The sequence below is a fragment of the Neolamprologus brichardi genome, chromosome 1 (genome assembly GCF_056152115.1).
Source record: "Neolamprologus brichardi isolate AB-2024 chromosome 1, ASM5615211v1, whole genome shotgun sequence".
NCBI lineage: Eukaryota > Metazoa > Chordata > Actinopteri > Cichliformes > Cichlidae > Neolamprologus > Neolamprologus brichardi.
Genome location: NC_142104.1, coordinates 38,716,448 through 38,737,999, shown reverse-complemented (window position 1 = coordinate 38,737,999; position 21,552 = coordinate 38,716,448). Strand labels below are relative to the sequence as shown.

The window sequence follows — 21,552 nt, the reverse complement described above, 5'->3', positions numbered from 1 at the left end:
CTGATTAGCACATACGGATGTTTTCAAATCTGAGCTGGATATCTTAGGGTTAGGGTTAGGGTCATGACATTACCATTTAGAACATTATTATTATTACTATTTAACCTTTAACTTATTCTGGCAGGCTAATAGTTCTAAACGGGAGAGTATAGTGCAGATGTGTGCTTGCTGTGCTTGGAGTTCTAAAGCCAGTGCTGTTTTTCTTTTCCTGTGTCTTAGTGCCTATAGGGTTAACTCTTGTTCTTGCAAATCCTTCTTCAGGTTTACTTTATCAGGTGATGTCAGGTGCGTGCAGAATAAAACAACACACTGAGCTGCAGACAAGAAAAAATTGTGTTTGAAATTCAAAGGAGTTAAACCCTGCTCATGTGATTCTTTTTTTTTTGTTCTTCTAGTTTAAACAGTGGAAAGGCCTACAGTAGGGTGCTACATCTAGCCTCAATAGAATAGGCTCCAGCTCCCCGCGACCCTGATGAAGGATAAGCGGAAGAGAATTGATCGAAGAATGGTTTTGTGAAACCAGATGCTTAAGCACATCTTACACAAAAACGTACCTTCCACAGTTTGTACAGTGTACCTAAAGACGACCTGGGGCATTCTACTGTATTTTTTTTCTCTGCATCTCTGTACTATTGTAGTGTCTTTACCTTACAATATAAAGTGCCTTGAGGTACCTGTTTTTGTGATTTGGTGCTACATAAATAAAACAGAATTAAATATAATGCACACCATGAAATCACAACATGAAGTCGCAACACAACTGATTTCAGAAGCTGGATGGAATGAACCATTTCTAAACAACTGCAGATTCCAGGATCATCAGTTTAAACAACTGCACACAAGTTATTCAGACATGTAGTCACTTTGGGTCTTCTTTCGGAACGTGTTACTGTTACTACCCCAAAGCCTGCCATTACCTGGAAACTGCTGAAATACCAGCATCACTGTCCACAGTGAAGCTAGTTTTACACCGCCATGGACTAAGTGTGCGCCAAGAGAGAAAGAACAATCTGTTCTAAAATTGACACCTTCAAAGTCAGCTGAAATCCCACATGGATGAAAAAAAAACCTTTGGGAAAAAAGTTATATGGTTGGATCAGAAAAAGCTTATTTGGTCACAATGACAAGATGTATGTTTGGCGGAGTAAAAGTGAGGCTTTCAAATTTAAGAACATTATACCAATTGTCGAGCATGATGGTGGCAACATGATCTAATGCTGTTCTTATCTCAGTGGTGCTGATATATTGCAAAGATGTTAGAATAATGAAGGACTACCTCCAAGTTCTTCAACTTACAGTTAAATCTGCAGCTACAGTTAAAAATTTAAAATAATTGGACCTTTAAACGGGACAATGGTCCCAGACATCAAAACTGGGGTTTGGGATAAAGCAGGATAATATTAAGCTTCTGGAAAAAAAAATATATGAAGATATTAAACCAGAGTTATGCCAGAAGCTTGTTGATGACCATCATAACCTTCTGGTCAAGTTGCAACTTGCTAAAGGGTCATATAACCAAATATTTATCTATAATTTTGATCATATGTGGATCAGAGAGAATCCAAAATAAATTCAAACTTGTGCACCCAAGTCTTATTTTTTTAAAGTCACTAAGATGGATGCTGTACAATCCCATGATCCCATAAAAAAATTCAAATGAATCATTAAAACAGAAAGTACACCATGACGTTCATGCCCATGATAAGTAAACTCTTGAGCACAAATGTATGCATTTGGGAAATTCAAGTGGTTTGTCTTTTGTAAATTTTGTAAATTTTGTAAATTATTTTTGGGACCACCCTAATGGTGATGATTTTAGAGATGTTGAGGGCCCTACTTCCTATAGCACATAAAATATTTTCTCTCTGCACAGTCTCTGTTCTCCATACTGCCTGTGCTGTTTGTGGATAAGACTCCACAGTGCTGTACCATTGGGGGGCAGAGGGGCAGGTCAGAGTACAACATATCTGCGCCATTTACCCACAGCCATTTACCAGCCAGGAAACGCAGACCTGTCCACACCTAGGGGGGAAAAGCAGCTAGTGAAAATGGATATATTCATAGTCAATAATTCCACCGATTGTGGCAACAGAAAAATCTCTTGCAGCTGAAAAAGCATTTTCCATAATATGCTATTAAAGTGTTATAAATGGCAAAAGACTGCAAATAAGGTTAAATATGGCCACGAAATCATTTATACAAATAACCAGAATATGCTACTATTCTGGACTATACATATCTTGTATGGATTTCGCTTTTGATTCTGATTGATTTGATTCTTCAGTGGTTAGATGTTGGCTGCATGTTGTCATTCTAACCAACAACATGAAAGCAAATCTCATGTAAACATTTCATACATGAGTCACTGAATTTGAACCCACCTCTTCAGCATTGGCCTCCACCAACTTTTCCATTACATAATCGTAGTCTTCAGGCTGTATGCTGACCAAGTCGTAGCTTGTGGGTGAACTGAGTGCTCTGCAATGTTCCAGTGCCTCCTCCCAGGTTTTGTTCTCCTCTACGAGAACTAGGTTATCCTCCTCTACGAGACCTAGGTTGTCCTGTCCTGTCCAGTCCTGTCCAGCCCTGTAGCAAAGGAAGGGAAACCGAGAGGAGCAGTCTTGGGTAGTCATGTTTTTGCTGAGAGACGAGATGGAGACACAGTTTTTACTGTTACTCGGCTCATCCGGTGCCCAGTTTGTGTAGTTTGACAAGCCTGCACTCCATTTCCACGTTTGCCCTGCAGAACACAATGAATTTTTTCCACACATAGATAAGGTTAATATATGTTTACTGTTTCTCAAGTAATCAATCTGTTTCACCACCTGCTTTAAGGCTAAAATGGGCAGGGAAAAAATGCCCAACTCTACAGATTTGAATAAGTTAGTTAACTTAATTACCAGATTACTTAGTAATAGTACTTAATAATTTATCATAAACTAAACAATCATGAATCTCACTTGTAAGACATGCTTAAGGATGGAGATTTTGCAAGCTATTATATTTTCAGCTACTGATATTGACTTAAACTGTGAAAAAAAAGCAAAGAAAAAAAAAGTCAGTGACTGAGTTATGGAACTACATTTTAGTTTACAAAACTGTAACAGAAGTGTTTGTCTTTACCATTTCTCTGGAGTCCAATCCAGATGGGAAAGTCCTGATCACCAAGTAATGAATTCAGTTGGTCATCGTCTGACAAAGTTAGCAGACCACCTTTCTTCTTCTTCTCCTCGCAGTATTTATGAGCATCATCACATTTCATTGGCTGAGTTATAAGTTCAGTTAAACCTTCACATATGAAGAAGAATTTTTTGTCGCATTCAGCTCTATAAACCCTTTCAAGACAAAGAATCAATACAACATGAAAGAATCTGATGCATTTAAAACTTAAAACTTAAGAGTCGCACTGTTATCTGAAGTATCTGGAGACACTGCGGCTCTCCAGTCTAAGTCAGGAAATGTGGCTAACTGGCAGCAGATTGTGGTTCTCTCAGCTAAAGGGAGTGGTTGAGAAAAATGAATCAAAGTGTCCAGCTGTGTTATAGGACTTATTGGTCGTGTAGTGACGCCAAAAATTTCCAGTGGTTCTGTTTATTACCCACTTCTTACTAGAAAACAAAAACTGAAGAGCACATCAAAGTCTCTTTTAAAGTTAGCACACACACCAATTTCATATAACAGATTTTTCAAAGTTTGTCCAAATACAGCCATTAATGTAAATCTAAAAGCTGTAACTTATTTGTAAATATTTACTAAAAATGCAAAAAGTATTTTTTTTAACACGTCTTTAAACAAGAATTATCAACAACGATCTCACATACCTGCCACTGACAGAATGAATAGCACCACATGTTCTTTTTTTATCTGGATGACGTCTCCTGAACAAGTCCAATAAATTCTTGTTTGACCAACAGACCCATGCATAATATTCCCTCAAGTCCATCGCATCTGCATCGGATTTTGTATAGATGGTAGCCAAATCAGTCTGGCTGTAAAGTCTGTTGGAGGGGAGAGAAAGTTTGTAGTGATCGCTCAGAAAAAATTATTTTCTATTGCCTATTCCTTTGCTTATCCCCCCGCCCCCCATCTGAAGTCTAAATTTTTGCATACCTCAAGTTTAACTGTAGCTGGTGTTGTACTACAAGTGTAATACTCTTCCCTCCCTCGGCTAAGGTATTTTGTGTTTAAGGTAAGAAAAAATGCACCATTAGTGATGTTTTTAGCCATTGAGCAAATAAATGACCAGAGGTATCATTTTATATTGTAAAGTCTACATTGAGGATTTTGATAGTGATAATGAATATTAGCGCATTGAGGTTTTGATTGAAGCTTTAAAGTGGAAATGAAACACCAAATGTATAAAGGGTATTTACACCATGGAAACCTGCTCTCAATAACTCCCATAGATGTAACTCTGTGAAGCTGGATTTAAGAAATAAGGGCTTAAAGTTTTAAAAACATGTTTAGCACCATCTTCGTCAGTACAGAATGTTTCGTCACCGTGTTGGTTGGTGTCAGTTGACTTACATTAGTTTGTGTTAGTTAACTAGTAAAAGAAACTCAGTAAAAACTAGGGACACTAAAACTAAAAAAATAGTTTAAGGGGATCATTTTTATGCTGCTCGTGGCTGCAACAATGATTTTTAGTTTAAGAAAGCGAGGATATACTGTCCTCTTTAACTGTCTCTTAAGCACTGAGTATTCCCTTGTTGTTTAGCTAGCTGCACTGATATGGAAAAATTTACCTGTTAGCCATAATGTTCGGGCTTGTAAAATGCTTTATAAATTAGCAGGGTGTGGAGGAGAGCCCGTTTGAGCTAGGTGACAGGCAGCTCATCAGGCCAACAAGCTGGAGTCAGGAATCAATTTTTACAGGCATTGTGGTGCAATCTGCTGATGTGATCAGCGCTATTTTATATAGCAAAATCTTTACCCCAACCCCAAGCATATCCAAACAGTTTACAACATAACAGCTTACTACATGCACACCAAACATAACATGTTCCTTACCAAAGCACAATCAGGAATCCCAGTAAAAATATGTGCAATGGGGAGGGGGGAAAATGCAGCCCCTTGCTAACACTTGCTTTGCCAGCTTTGCAGATTCAATTCAATTCAGTTCAATTCAATTCAATTCAATTCAATTCAATTCAATTCAATTCAATTTTATTTATATAGTGCCATATCACAACAACAGTCACCTCAAGGCACTTCATATTGTACAGTATATCCTATAATAATATATACAGAGAAAAACCCAGCAATCATATAATCCCCTATGAGCAAGCACTTGGCAACAGTGGGAAGAAAAACTCCCTTTTAACAGGAAGTAAGCTCCGGCAGAACCAGGCTCAGGGAGGGGCGGCCATCTGCCACGACCGGTTGGGGTGAGAGAAGGAAAACAAGATAAAGATATGCTGTGGAAGAGAAACAGAGATTAATAACAGGTACGGTTCAATGCAGAGATTTCTATTTACACATAGTGAGTGAGAAAGGTGACTGGAAAGGAAAAACTCAATGCATCATGGGAATCCCCCCAGAGCCTACGTCTATTGCATCATAACTAAGGGAGGATTCAGGGTCACTTGGTCCAGCCCTAACTATATGCTTTAGCAAAAAGGAGCATTTTAAGCCTAATCTTAAAAGTAGAGATAGTGTCTGTCTCCCGAATCCAAACTGGAAGCTGGTTCCACAGAAGAGGGAACTTTCGAATGCCTGAAAACTGAAGGCTCTGCCTCGCATTCTACTTTTAAATACTCTAAAAACAACAAGTAAGCCTGCAGTGTGAGAGCGAAGTGCTCTAATAGGGTGATATGGTACTACAAGGCAGGGCTGAACTGGGACAAAAAATCGGCCCGGGCATTTTGACTAGAGACCGGCCCACCATGGTATTATAGGAAAAACCATAAATCCTTTGAATGAAAACAAAGGCTGTTGTCACAGTGATGTACACTGTCTTGTTGGTATATATGCATCAGTCTAATAAACTTAAACCTACTCCATCCTCCCTATTCTGGTATTCTAAACAGTACCCAAAAGTAGACTGCTTGGTCGAGTTAACTTCCTGAACTATCTACAACACATGGTGAAAACCTGAAATTAAGACAGAGAAGACTAGAGGTGAGACATGATCATTACTGATTACTGATGTCAGATTTACATATATTTTCATAAACAATTAATTTACCACATCAATAAACAGCATGGCAGGGCAAAATATATTTTCTAACATGGCAACCTTTAATAAGTGAAAGGAGATAGAAAGACAGGTGAGAAAGAATAAAACTTGATCGACTTTTTGATGGCATTTTACACACAGTACTGGTACAGAATCTAGAAAATGTGGGAAAATACTGGCATCATATACAGTACTTAGCTACTTCTGAAGAAATTATGATGGGACCCTAAAAAAAATTACTATGTACAATAATGGATTTCTATACATTTTACATCAGATGAAAATGTTTGTTGTAAGATTCATATAATTATTTGTTAAAAGCGAGACATTTTAAATGAGAATAAGAAAGTATTTCTTTGTGCCCTCCTCTCCCTGTTAATGCCCTACCTGCCCCCCTGGCAGAACTTTGCTAGACCCGCTCCTGCACAGTTACCAATAGGAAGCCAATGAAGGGAAGCCAATACAGGAGAAATATGCTCTCTCTTTCTAATCATTGTCAGGACTCTTGCTGCTGCATTTTGGATTAATTGAAGGCTTTTCATGGAGTTTTTAGGATTTCCTGATAATAATGAATTACAGTAGTCCAGCCTGGAAGTAATAAATGATGTTGGTACTTCTGGCCTAAGGAGGGAAAACACCATGAAAAGCTGCTGTGTCCAGCTTGTTGAGCTGGTGTTTCAAACAGGCTCCCCTCCACACTGTCCTCACTTATAAAGTGCTTTACAAACACAAACATTACAGCTAACAGGTGGATTTTCTTGTTTTAGTGCAGGTAGATAAACAACTTACTGCCAAAGAGACAGACAAATTGGGCAGTACATCCTCGGTTTCTTAACATTAAACTAATTTTTGCAGTACAAAAAGAGATCCTCTTAGATTCATTCTTAGTTTTTGGTTCTGTTACTAGTTAGGTAACACAAACTAAAGTAAGTGTATTGACCGCAACAACTAATCAACTCCGTAAGTTCCGTACTGACAGAAGATGGTGCTAAACAGGTTTAAAAAACTTTAAGCACTTTTTTCCTAAATCCAACAACACAAAGTTACATCTATATCAGTTTTTGAGAGCACGGCTCCATGGTGTAAATTAGGCCTTATACATTTAGTGTTTCATTTCCACTAAGCATTATTGCTTTCTTCTTGTTCTGATGAAGTGAAATATTTTCCATTGTTCCCAGTGCTGTATCACAAAGTGTTATATTAGCTTAAGAGCTTTAAAATGCATCACTATAAATGAAAGCCTACCCTCTGCAGTATCCCTGGGCCTCCTGCCAAGTGTAATATCTTTGGATGTAAAGATATTCTCTTGGCAACACTGATGATGATGGCGTCGTGATGATGAGGAGAATGAAGGTTCCACACAAGATGGTCTTCAATGCCAGCCAAATTCTTTTGTATCGAGAGCATTAAGACACTTTTACTTAAATAGATGGATAGTTCTTTTCTATATGAGCAGTTAATATGAAGAGCAGCAATAATCTTAGTGTTCAGTTGGTGCACATACCTGCTCTTATGCATCATGTTCCCTTTTTTGCAGAGTGTGATGCTCAAGTGTTTACGAAGAAATACCTGCTGCTGCCCGGTGAGCTACCAACATCCAACTGAGTGTTTCACTGCTTAAATTTCATATACAAGAACGCTGAGTTGACTAACAGAAATGTAAATGTCTGCCAAACATCAGCCTTCAGTCAGTGCATATGCAGAAGGCATTTGACTGTTGTCAAATGAAGGAAAGATTTACATAAAGACAAACGTCTTGCAAAAGAAAACAGGCAAGTTGAATGTAAATTAAAAATAGTCTTTGCATCATCACCTCGCAGACAGCAGCATCAGCAGACGCAAAGATTAGACATTTCTCTGAAAATTGGATCTTGAGGGAAAAAAAATACATTACCTGTGAAATAAAAATCCAGAAAGCCAATCTGGGAAAAAGACAAGCCATTAGAAGCAGTGGGATCATCAGTTCAATGATTTGCTGGGAAGCCTTTTGGGCATTATACTCAGAATGAATAAGTAACCCTAAGTTAGTTATCATAAGTGAGCTTTACTCAGTTTTTTTTTTTTGAGGCAATGAGTCTGCATAATTTGTTTAACTTCTGGGAACTATTTAGATTTTACAGTGTACCACTTATAAGTACCACTCATCTAAAGTAGCCTGTTTCAGCAGGCTACTGCACACTGCAGTCTTTGATCAAGGGTTGTAACTCCGAAATGACAACACAGGCACGGCTTCTTCAAGATGGGCGCTTCACTGCATTTATTGAACACCGTGAAAACTACAAACATAAAACACAAAGGCTTTAAGCGCTTCAGTCTGTCAAAAGTAACACTTATGCTTTAACAACAAAAAATTACCTCGTGGCTGCCTGCCACTTCGGAGGTCCTAGAAGAATACCTTTACAGTCTTGTTCATTCTAAATTAAAACATAAAATAATTAGAACACCATACATTACAAATATTCACAATATTACAATACAGTTATGGCAAATGACAAATACCTTGTACAGCTGGTAGACTAACCAGGCCTTTGCAGATAGCTCGCTGAACTCCTTAGCGTGATTATTAAACGTGGGCTCACAGCCTATACTATCACGCCCAAACCTCGCGATAACAGCGGTGTAACAAAACTTGTTCTTTGTGCCAAGATAAACACACCCTTACAATATTGACCACAGAAATGTACAAGCAAGAACATTTTAACTGCTGGAACCATCTATTAAACTTCTTTATACATAAGCCATTTCTGTGACACTTACACTCCCACCAAAATCACTCATTGTTTGCAATGTGATTTTCTAATGAGTGTCAACATTAGAGTCTGGTTCACTTTGCATGTCAGTCTCCAGTAAAGTCACTACCTTGTGAATAGGTCTTTCCAGATATATCAGCCTTGTCCGTGGTTTTCCCCTGTCAAAGGTGGGTTCACTGGTCTTGAGCTTCACCTTTCGAACCTTGCCATCTGGGCTCTCTATAGCCTCTACTATTAGAGCAAGTTTCCATTTACATCTTGGAGCATTATCATCCTGCAGTATCACAATGTCATTTACTCGCAGGTTTCGTGAGACGTTCTGCCACTTCTGTCGCCGCTGGAGATTTAACAGATACTCTCGCCTCCACCTTTGCCAAAACTCATTTGCTAGAAATTGTACTCTTTTCCATCTTTTGTTCAAGTACAAATCCTTTCTGCAAAACTCTCCTGGAGGTGGAAGAATAACCGAAGATTTCATCGTTAATATGTGATTGGGAGTTAATGGCTCTGGTCCCAAGGGATCTTTGAGATACTCAACACTTAAAGGTCTGCTGTTAATGATGGCCATTGTCTCGTAAAGCAGTGTTCTTAGACTAGCTGTATCGAGTCTGTTTGAGAACTTGTCCAGCATCGTACACTTCGTACTGTTCGAATTTGATGTTCCCAGACGCCCCCCATGTGGCTAGCTGCTGGAACGTTCACCACAAATTCACAACCCATAGCTCTTTGTGGTTCTTGATCCATATCCTTCATTAGCTCCAAAAGTTCTCTTTTGGCACCCACAAAGTTTGTCCCTTGGTTGCATCTTAATTGCCGGACAGGACCTCTTATGGCTATCAGAACTCGAAGAGCGTTCATGAAGGCATCTGTCGATAAGTCATCTAGTGTTTCAATGTGCACAGCTCGTGAACATAAACACGTGAACAATAGTCCATACCTTTTGACTTCCTTTCTTCCTTCCTTCACCATGAATGGCCCGAAACAGTCGACGCCACAATATGTGAAAGGAGGTGCCGTTTCTGTTCTCACTTCTGGCAAATCTGACATCTGTTGGACATTTGTAGCCTTTCTGTATCTTCTGCACTTAACACAATGGTAAATGTGTGAAGAAACAACACTCCCACATCCTAAAATCCATTAAAAGCCATTTGCCCGCAATTCATTTATTGTCATCCCTCTTCCCTGGTGATGTACACGTTCATGGTAGTGTTTGACGAGTAGGGCTGACACATGGGACTCCTTGGGGAGAATTGCAGGGTGTTTTACGTCATAGTGTAAAGCTGATTGAGATAATCTTCCTCCCACCCTGAGAACATCCAACTTGTCCAAAAAGGCATTTAACTGTCTTTAGTCTGCTGCGCTTGTGCAGAGAATTTTCTCCTTGAGATCTGATCTTCTGTATTTCCTCAGTAAAGACGTGTCTTTGCACTAGCTTGATGATGAATAATTCTGTGTCTTTTCTTTCTTCAAGATCTGTCACTTTGTTCGTTCTTTGTTGAACACCCTTGTACTCTGATGAATCGCCTGAGCCTGGCAATGGCCTTGATAGTTCTCGACCAACTGGAGAACTTCTTTAAACGCTCTAGCACTGGGTTTGCTTCCTTCGAATGTACAGTGTGCGTATAGTCTTTACGGACTTCAGGATCCATTTCTTCAACCTCTCCCACCATTTCCTCTTTGACTGGAAGATCTTGTTTCCAAAGAAAATCGGGACCTTTCAACCAGTTTGAATCTTTCAGCTGAGTAGCATTTAAACCTCTTGAGACCTGATCAGCTGGATTTTCCTCTGAGCTGACATGCTGCCATTTCCCAGGACTTGTGCTTTGTCTTATTCGTTGAATTCGATTGGCGACAAATGTGTGAAATCTTTTAGCATCATTGTTTATGTATGCTAATACGACTTGTGAATCTGTCCAATAATATTCCTGTAGATTTTGGATGTCTGGTTCTCGTTTGATCACATCTGCGATGCGAACTGAAGTCACGGTCGATGACACTTCGAGCCTTGGGATGGTTGTTTGCTTAATAGGCGTAACTCTTGCCTTGCCCATGACGAGTGCACAACTGACCTGTCCTTCTCTACCTTTTGCTCTGAGGTATGAACATGCGCCATAACCACTGAGGCTCGCATCCGAGAAACTGTGCAATTCGTACTGCACAATGTCAGCATCTTGTGAGTAGCTTCGTGGGATCTTCAGAGCTGCCAACTTGGGCAGGTCTCTCAACCATGCTTTCCATTGTGGTAGAATGTGATCTGGGAGATCCTCGTCCCAATTAACTTTGTCTTTGCACAACGTTTGGAGTATTTGCTTTCCAATTAATATGAATGGGGCAACGAACCCAAGGGGGTCAAAGACTGAAGCAACAATCGAGAGCTTCCCTCTCCTTGTCAATGGGTTGTCTTTAACTTGGACTCTGAATTGGAATTCATCTGCCTCTATGCACCATTGTACTCCAAGTGCACGTTCAAAGTGTAGTTATCCAAGAGCCATGTTTTTGGCTTTAGCTCGTTCCTCTTGGGGAATAGCTGCAAGCACTTCTTTATCGTTTGACACAAACTTATGCAGATGTAGGTTGCCTGTTTTACAAAGTGCCCTTGACTCGTTTACCAACTGTATGGCTTCGACTGTTGATGTCACACTAGCGAGTCCATCATCAACGTAAAAACCTCTTTGGATGAACTCAATAGTCTCTTCGCTGAATCTGTTTCTACCTTGAGAAGCAATATGTTTGAGTCCGAAATTGCAGCATCCGGGAGATGAAGCTGCTCCGAAAAGATGCACTCTCATCCACTGAAGGCTCAGAGTTTAAATCACCTTTGTCCCACCAAAGAAATCTGAAATAGTCTTGATGCTCCTTGATGACGTGGAATTGGTGGAACATCCTCTCCACGTCACACATGATGGTGATGGGGCCCTTTCTGAACCGACATAACACTCCAATCAGTGCATTGGTAAGATCTGGTCCAGTCAGAAGGTGATCGTTAAGAGATGTCCCCTGGAAACGGGCCGAACAATCAAAAACCACACGTATCTTCTCAGGCTTGTGGGGGTGGTAGACTCCATGGTGCGGTATATACCATGCTGCCTCATTATCCAGTTCTTGCTCTGGGACCTTCTCTGTGTCTCCACGGGCTATGATGTCGTTCATGAATTTGACGTAATCTTCATAGTATTTCTTATCTCTTCTGAGCCGACGTTCCAACGAAGACAGTCTATGCTCAGCGCATTGTTTGTTGTTTGGAAGATTTGGGTTGTCGGTTTTGAATGGCAATGGGAGTTCATAGTGACCATTTTCCTTTTGCCTTATGCCCTTGGTCACCTTTGACATGAACAAAATGTCTTCCTGAGAGACTGGATTGTCATCTGTTGCATGCTCAGAGAAATCAGATCCCAAAGCCTTTATCACATCAGCTGGACCCACTTCCTTCACTTGAGTTCTGCATACAAAATGCACTTCTGGCCTGAGTTCAACTGCTTGTTGAACTGCAGGAGTAACTTCTCGAACAATGATTCTGTGGCTTATGCCAATATCATCATTGTGATTTTGAACTTCAGATGTACAATCAACTATGCTCCAGCCGAGATCAGTTAGCTGTGCGTAAGGCTGATTCTCCTCACCTGCAATGACTTCCCGTGGAAGAAGGGCTTGCTGACAGTTATAGCCGAGAAGCAGACCAACTTCACATTCAAGCATTGGAGGTAACCTATCTGCCAGCCTTTCGAGGTGAGGCCAATTCAAAGCAGTTTCAGACGTCGGGATGTGTGATCTGTTCACAGGGATGAACTCCCTTGTATAGACTGGTGGCAATGTAATTCTCTTTTCCTGCTTGTAGCCTCTAACTTGAAGATTTACCAGTTTCTCACATTGTATGACTGTTGACTTGGCGGACATGGTCGATAGTCTTAGATGAGCCTTACTCTTATCTGTGTCGAGATCCTGGGCTACTTCATCCAAGATAAAGGATGTATTGCTCTGAGAATCGAGGAGGGCATATACTAGAACTTCTCTGTCTGGGTGATTTTTTGACGAAACCCAGACAGGTAGAATGGAGGATGTCAGTGTGCTCGAAGTTACTTAAGTTACTCTATTAGAGATTGCAGTTGCTGGTTCATCTCCTTCGTCCTTGTCTTGAGAGTTATCATTCGTTGCAGGCATTATCCTTTTACGCTCTACAAACTTGTCATCATGCAGACACGTGGGATGCTTCTTCTGGCATTTCTCACACGTATTCCTTTTATCACACTTCTTAGAATGATGTCCCCCCTTTAAACATCCAAAACACAGCCTTTCTGCTTGTACAAACTTGACATGATCCTGGACTGATTTTTCCATGAATTTGAAGCATTTATCCAGAGTGTGACCATTTCTTTTGCAGTAAAGGCAGGTCATAGGATTTACGTGACTTGAGTTGGTTAAGTGACTTGAAGTTGTCATCAATGTTTTAGTTTGAACGACTTGGCTCCGTGAGTGTTTGGGTTTACCGATTTCCAAACCCTTGAGTGCTTGCATTGAAGCTATGGGGTCACATGCTAAGTCTGCTTCAGTAGATACAAAATCTGTAAACATGTGAAATGATGGATACTCTCCATTAAGGGTTTTTCTTATTTTCATCGCTGCGCGATTCCATCTTGTTGTCAACCAGTCTGGAAATTTCAGCAAGAGTTTCTGAATTTCCATACAGTCAATGAGAACCTCTAATGTCTTTATGTGTGGCATCGCAGCTTCACAACTTCTAAGGAAGTCAGCAAACTCTCTCAACTCACTTCCATCCTTGGAGCTTATTTTAGGCCAACTGTGAAGTTTGTCTCTGAAGCATTTACCTATAGTGAACAGATCTCCAAAGCGCCTTTCCAGCACTTCCCAAGCTGCATCATACGCTTCATCTGTACCCACTAGGAGAAATCCTTCAACCACTCTCTTTGCGGGTCCACCAAGGTACTTCCTGAGATAATAGAGTCTTTCGTTCTTTGGAATGTTTTTTCTTTCAATCAAGGTCTCAAATGACAACTGCCAGTCCTTAAACTTTAAAGGGTCACCAGTGAACAGTGCAGGTTCCGGAGTTGGAAGACGATTAGCACTTATTGCGGCTGCTAGTATGCCGACTAGATCCAAGTTTGGCTGTGGATGAGTTGCTGATGCGGCAGCTTGTGTTGCTTTAGGGATAAATGGCGGACTTGATGCGTTAACTGCTTGGCCTGTGGTGCCCTTAGGTTGCACACCAGGATTTTGTTGGGCTTGGTTTATGACTGTGGGAGTATGTGGAACCAATGCAGGGCTTGTGGCATTATGGGCTTGGGTTGTATTTGGAGCTTGAGAGGGAACTTGTGGTGGAGCAGGGATTGCTGAGGTTTCGCTCTCAGTTTTGGTACTGCGCACTAAACTACACCTTTCAGAAATACTTTCAGCTTCTGCATAAACCTTTACTTTAGCTCTTGCAGCATTAAATTTTTTAACCTCTTCCAAGCGTTCAATCTTTCTGCGCTGCTCCTCCATTATTTGTTGCCTTTCCAAGTTTTCAAGTTCCAACTTTTTTAGTTCAGCTGCTTCCCTTTCTTGATCCTCCATTACTGCTAATATTTCTTGACACGCAGCTGCCTCTGCTTCTATTCTTTTGATTGTTTGTGAGTATGACTGGCTTGAACCACTTTTAGACCTTTGTGATTTTGACCTTGATTTAGTACTTTCAGATCCTAAGCATGATCCAACATCTGGCCATGGCTCTTCATCACCATCTGCAAGGTAAGTGTTTTTCAGCTCTTCTGACAATGAACGAGGAAAGTGATGTACATGCATCCACTTTGCGTCTTTCATCTGCATCGGGAGTTTGTATTTGCCGTATTTGTTCATAAATGGTTTGTACATCTTTGCAGGCAACATTTACATTGTTGATGAGCTCATTCAATTCAATCTCGGAAACTTCATTTCTTAATATTACTTTGCTCAATCTTGCTTCATATCTCCATTTTTCAAAAACAACGGCATATCTGTGTTGGAGGCCTTTGAGTTTCTTCTCTTGAAGCTCTTTACCTCTTTCTGTTAATGTTCTTACTCTTTCGCTTTTACGAACAGTCTGTAGTTCTGTAATTTGTTCATCATCATTTTCTTCCACTTCGGTAAGTGGTACAGCATGGTGCTCTTTGAGATCTTTGTCAACCATCTCGGGAGTCTAGTTAAGCATTGAGCGCACTGTGTTCAGATTTCAAATACTGTATACTTTAAGTGCACCTTTTCTTAAAGGACCTTGTAAACTTCACTCAAACTTTGACCTTAAGCAAGCACACAGAACTATTCACCAAACTACAAAGCATCACCTTGAAGTACAGTAGAAATTAAATAAACTTTGACAAATGTGTTATAGAAACTTATTGTGGCTCTTTAAACTTGACTTAAACCACTATTATTCTACCTTTAACACTGTCCTTTATTAATTTCCACCTTACTCCAGTTGTATAACGTTGTTGCTGCTGTGCTTGGCTGCTTGAGAACGGTGAGTTTATGCAATGGCGCCCTCTTGTGTCGCTCCACTTCACTGTCACTCTCTGCAGCTGCAGTCTTCGTAATTAGCTTCTCATCGGCACTGGCTAGGGCGAGTTTTCACTGTAACTCCGAAATGACAACACAGGCACGGCTTCTTAAAGACGGGCGCTTTATTATTATTATTATTTATTGAACGCCGTGAAAACTACAAACATAAAACACAAAGGCTTTAAGCGCTTCAGTCTATCAAAAGTAACACTTATGCTTTAACAACAAAAAATTACCTCGTGGCCGCCTGCCACGTGATTGTCAGCAGTTTAACCTCTCTCCATTTGTGTGTGTATGAGCTTCGGGGAAGACAAATTATTTGTAAGAAGATGGATTCATAAATTTAGATAATGAACAGTGCAGCAGATGGATCTTTTATAGTATATGTTTTATTATGCTAATGTTTAAATGCACATTTCCCCCTTTAACTGAAATCACATAGGAAATAAACAGTGACTCATATCTGGAACAAAACGCAGTTATTTGTTGCAAACCAACAGCACCTCAGTTAATTAAACTGAATTCTACACTTCAAAATGAGTTTTATTACAAAGCATTTTCTTTAAAATAATATTTAGTACCAAATTGAATTCCTTGTAAATATCTTACCAGTTCTAACAGTACACTGGAGTTATGAGTCAATTCATTCCTCATATTAAGGTTGCATTCCATTTACCTAGGTGGGACATGCTCTTCTCCAGCTGCTTTAAGGATTCTCCTGCCAACGTGTGGCTCTCATCCTCAAGCTGCCATTGGCCATCTAAAGTAAGGTGCCAAAAACATGACTTCCTCTTGCCATCTCTGCACAGCTGGTTGCATGTTTTGCGGAAACTGCTGTTGAAGCACAAGTTTTTTGGATGGTGTTCTTCCAGCCACCTGGAGCCGTCTGAAAAAATGGGAAGTGCTCTCTGGGAAAGTATTAAACATCAGAAAAGCTAATACCTCAGAGACAGTGCAGCAGTTTTATCCAGTGTAAACATCTTTTTGGAATGAAAAGGGACCCATCTGACATTTTGAAAGACCTAATCATTCCTGATAGTAGTGAAGGAACCTCATGGGAAATTAGACAATCAAATCCTAACCTGGTGAAATTGTAAATCTGCTTTGAGGCTCCCAGTATGGCTGCTCTTGAGTGCCAAGGCAATGAGAATGCAGTAATTCACTGGTGGATGAGGCCAGCAGCCTGGATTAAGAGGCTTATTGTCCTGAAATTTTTAAACACTTTCTGATTTTAATTCATCATTTGGACAAAAGCCTGTCTGAGGAAAAAAGGTTCTTGAGGACTTTTCAAAAAGGCGAGTTTTCCTTCATTGGGATGCAGGCAAATAAAATAAAATCACACACATCAGTGTCTAAAGCAATCCAATGTGCCTCCCAAACTGGCCTGTTGAGGTATAAACTGACTATTTCCATTTCGCATGCACAATGAGAAAATACACACTGTCTTACCTTCAGATTGATTCACTGCTTCTGTCCCAGTCAGTCAGACTGACAGAGCAGTGCAAGTCAAAGAGTTGTGCTTTGGTTTTAAGCTGTAAGGTCATAGCTGAATGCATTTCAATGGTTTGATTCCTCTCAGTCCAACGGGAAGCTGCAGACTGTCTATACAGCAGCTGGAGCTAAACATTGGATTGGACACAATTAATCTTAATAGAATGTAGCCTGTGATGATTGGACACATTTAAGTCTACAGTTAACATTAATTTTCATTTAGGAGTACAAACTGAAAGTAACGACATCTTCCAGATGGTCTAGGTTTTATAGGTATAAAAGTAATCCTTTCACATTCTTAGAGCATCGCCACCACGACCTAAGGAGCACTGACACATTGAGCTAAGGATCCCGATGCCTCAACCTAAGGAACTCAGGATGACATCGGCATCAAACATGACACCCAGCCAGGACATAGCCCATGAATATCAAGGTGCCGAAGGGTATGTGTATGCCATTAAATATACCAATGGAGCAGTTGTGCTTAGTATAGATTGTTTTGAGGGATTGTTTTGGGGGGGAACCCCGAGTCACGACAGTGCGTTTCTTACGATTACATGCATTTGAATGCGCAACTCGCCCGAAACAAAGTATAGGTTTTCATTATGTGAATACCTTGACAATCTTAACTCAAGGACCTGCAAAACCTGTTTGCCCTGCACGGGAATATTGAATTCTAAAAAATAAAGCCATAAATATGTGTGTCTGACTCTTCTATCAAAAGTTACAGCTATTTATATGAAGTTGTAAAAAAAAGCTTTACTTCGTCAAGACAAGCTTTTCTTACGATTACATGCATTTGAATGGGACACTCGCCCGAAACAAAGTATAGGTTTTCATTATGTGAATAACTTGAGAATCTTAACTCAAAGAGCTGCAAAACCTGTTTGCCCAGCACGGGGATATTCAATTCTGTAAGATAAAGCCATAAATATGTGTGTCTGAGTCTTCTATCAAAACCTACAGCTATTTATATGAAGTTGTACAAAAAAGCTTTATTTCGTCACGACCGTGCGTTTCTTACGATTACATGCATTTGAATCGGACACTCGCCCGAAACAAAGTATAGGTTTTCATTATGTGAATACCTTGACAATCTTAACTCAAAGAGCTGCAAAACCTGTTTGCCCAGCACGGGGATATTGAATTCTAAAAAATAAAGCCATAAATATGTGTGTCTGAGTCTTCTATCAAAACTTACAGCTATTTATATGAAGTTGTAAAAAAAAGCTTTACTTCGTCAAGACAAGCTTTTCTTACGATTACGTGCATTTGAAAGCGCAACTCGCCCGAAACAAAGTATAGGTTTTCATTATGTGAATACCTTGAGAATCTTAACTCAAGGAGCTGCAAAACCTGTTTGCCCAGCACGGGGATATTGAATTCTAAAAAATAAAGCCATAAATATGTGTGTCTGAGTCTTCTATCAAAACTTACAGCTATTTATATGAAGTTGTAAAAAAAAGCTTTACTTCGTCAAGACAAGCTTTTCTTACGATTACATGCATTTGAATGGGGAATTCGCCCGAAACAAAGTATAGGTTGTCATTATGTGAATACCTTGAGAATCTTAACTCAAAGAGCTGCAAAACCTGTTTGCCCAGCACGGGGATATTCAATTCTGTAAGATAAAGCCATAAATATGTGTGTCTGAGTCTTCTATCAAAACCTACAGCTATTTATATGAAGTTGTACAAAAAAGCTTTACTTCGTCAAGACAAGCTTTTCTTACGATTACATGCATTTGAATGGGACACTCGCCCGAAACAAAGTATAGGTTTTCATTATGTGAATACCTTGACAATCTTAACTCAAAGAGCTGCAAAACCTGTTTGCCCAGCACGGGGATATTGAACTCTATGAGATAAAGCCAAAAATATGTGTGTCTGAGTCTTCTATCAAAACTTACAGCTTTTTTATATGAAGTTGTAAAAAAAAGCTTTATTTCGTCAAGACAGTGCGTTTCTTACGATTACATGCATTTGAATGGGCAACTCTCCCGAAACAAAGTATAGGTTTTCATTATGTGAATAACTTGAAAATCTTCACTCAAAAAGCTGAAAAACCTGTTTGCCCAGCACGGGGATATTGAATTCTGAAAAATAAAGCCATAAATATGTGTGTCTGAGTCTTCTATCAAAACTTACAGCTATTTATATGAAGTTGTAAAAAAAAGCTTTACTTCGTCAAGACGAGCTTTTCTTACGATTACATGCATTTGAATGGGACACTCGCCCAAAACAAAGTATAGGTTTTCATTATGTGAATACCTTGACAATCTTAACTCAAGGAGCTGCAAAACCTGTTTGCCCAGCACGGGGATATTGAATTCTGAAAAATAAAGCCATAAATATGTGTGTCTGAGTCTTCTATCAATGTTTCAGCTATTTATATGAAGTTGCAAAAAAAAGCTTTACTTCGTCAAGACAAGCTTTTCTTACGATTACATGCATTTGAATGGGACACTCGCCCGAAACAAAGTATAGGTTTTCATTATGTGAATAACTTGAGAATCTTAACTCAAAGAGCTGCAAAACCTGTTTGCCCAGCACGGGGATATTCAATTCTGTAAGATAAAGCCATAAATATGTGTGTCTGAGTCTTCTATCAAAACCTACAGCTATTTATATGAAGTTGTACAAAAAAGCTTTATTTCGTCACGACCGTGCGTTTCTTACGATTACATGCATTTGAATCGGACACTCGCCCGAAACAAAGTATAGGTTTTCATTATGTGAATACCTTGACAATCTTAACTCAAAGAGCTGCAAAACCTGTTTGCCCAGCACGGGGATATTGAATTCTAAAAAATAAAGCCATAAATATGTGTGTCTGAGTCTTCTATCAAAACTTACAGCTATTTATATGAAGTTGTAAAAAAAAGCTTTACTTCGTCAAGACAAGCTTTTCTTACGATTACGTGCATTTGAAAGCGCAACTCGCCCGAAACAAAGTATAGGTTTTCATTATGTGAATACCTTGAGAATCTTAACTCAAGGAGCTGCAAATCCTGTTTGCCCAGCACGGGGATATTGAATTCTAAAAAATAAAGCCATAAATATGTGTGTCTGAGTCTTCTATCAAAACTTACAGCTATTTATATGAAGTTGTAAAAAAAAGCTTTACTTCGTCAAGACAAGCTTTTCTTACGATTACATGCATTTGAATGGGGAATTCGCCCGAAACAAAGTATAGGTTGTCATTATGTGAATACCTTGAGAAACTTAACTCAAAGAGCTGCAAAACCTGTTTGCCCAGCACGGGGATATTCAATTCTGTAAGATAAAGCCATAAATATGTGTGTCTGAGTCTTCTATCAAAACCTACAGCTATTTATATGAAGTTGTACAAAAAAGCTTTACTTCGTCAAGACAAGCTTTTCTTACGATTACATGCATTTGAATGGGACACTCGCCCGAAACAAAGTATAGGTTTTCATTATGTGAATACCTTGACAATCTTAACTCAAAGAGCTGCAAAACCTGTTTGCCCAGCACGGGGATATTGAACTCTATGAGATAAAGCCAAAAATATGTGTGTCTGAGTCTTCTATCAAAACTTACAGCTTTTTTATATGAAGTTGTAAAAAAAAGCTTTATTTCGTCAAGACAGTGCGTTTCTTACGATTACATGCATTTGAATGGGCAACTCTCCCGAAACAAAGTATAGGTTTTCATTATGTGAATAACTTGAAAATCTTCACTCAAAAAGCTGAAAAACCTGTTTGCCCAGCACGGGGATATTGAATTCTGAAAAATAAAGCCATAAATATGTGTGTCTGAGTCTTCTATCAAAAGTTACAGCTATTTATATGAAGTTGTAAAAAAAAGCTTTACTTCGTCAAGACGAGCTTTTCTTACGATTACATGCATTTGAATGGGACACTCGCCCAAAACAAAGTATAGGTTTTCATTATGTGAATACCTTGACAATCTTAACTCAAGGAGCTGCAAAACCTGTTTGCCCAGCACGGGGATATTGAATTCTGAAAAATAAAGCCATAAATATGTGTGTCTGAGTCTTCTATCAATGTTTCAGCTATTTATATGAAGTTGCAAAAAAAAGCTTTACTTCGTCAAGACAGTGCGTTTCTTACGATTACATGCATTTGAATGGGACACTCGCCCGAAACAAAGTATAGGTTTTCATTATGTGAATACCTTGACAATCTTAACTCAAAGAGCTGCAAAACCTGTTTGCCCAGCACAGGGATATTGAATTGTATAAGATAAAGCCATAAATATGTTTGTCTGAGTCTTCTATCAAAACTTACAGCTATTTATATGAAGTTGTAAAAAAAAGCTTTACTTCGTCAAGACAGTGCGTTTCTTACGATTACATGCATTTGAATGCTCAACTCGCCCGAAACAAAGTATAGGTTTTCATTATGTGAATACCTTGAGAATCTTAACTCAAGGAGCTGCAAAACCTGTTTGGCCAGCACGGGGATATTGAATTCTATAAGATAAAGCCATAAATATGTGTGTCTGAGTCTTCTATCAAAAGTTACAGCTATTTATATGAAGTTGTAAAAAAAAGCTTTATTTCGTCACGACCGTGCGTTTCTTACGATTACATGCATTTGAATGGGACACTCGCCCGAAA

The 21,552-nt window shown here is 39.4% G+C and overlaps 1 protein-coding gene and 1 pseudogene across 1 annotated transcript; both read right to left on the bottom strand.

Annotated features, from left to right (window-relative positions):
* Window positions 1-1,833: 1,833 nt before the first annotated feature.
* LOC118455266 (secretory phospholipase A2 receptor-like) lies at window positions 1,834-7,699 on the bottom strand. The gene is made up of 6 exons (XM_087845071.1): window positions 7,683-7,699; window positions 7,424-7,567; window positions 3,822-3,998; window positions 3,124-3,335; window positions 2,382-2,740; window positions 1,834-2,022 (listed from the first exon to the last, which is right to left on the bottom strand). The coding sequence occupies exons 1-6, from the start codon at window positions 7,697-7,699 to the stop codon at window positions 1,834-1,836; spliced, it is 1,098 nt and encodes a 365-aa protein (XP_087701197.1).
* Window positions 7,700-16,106: 8,407 nt separating this feature from the next.
* On the bottom strand, window positions 16,107-17,000 carry LOC148106475 (forkhead box protein N5-like; annotated as a pseudogene).
* Between the last annotated feature and the right edge of the window lie 4,552 nt (window positions 17,001-21,552).

Bases quoted from the DNA above. Each gene is read 5' to 3' on its own strand.
- LOC118455266 (XM_087845071.1), bottom strand. The intron at 3,999-7,423 runs GTAGGCTTTCAT...CCCCTCCAACAG, and splicing joins GCCCAGGGATACTGCAGAGG to ACTTTACAGCCAGACTGATT. The intron at 2,741-3,123 runs GTAAAGACAAAC...TGTGTTCTGCAG, and splicing joins GATTGGACTCCAGAGAAATG to GGCAAACGTGGAAATGGAGT.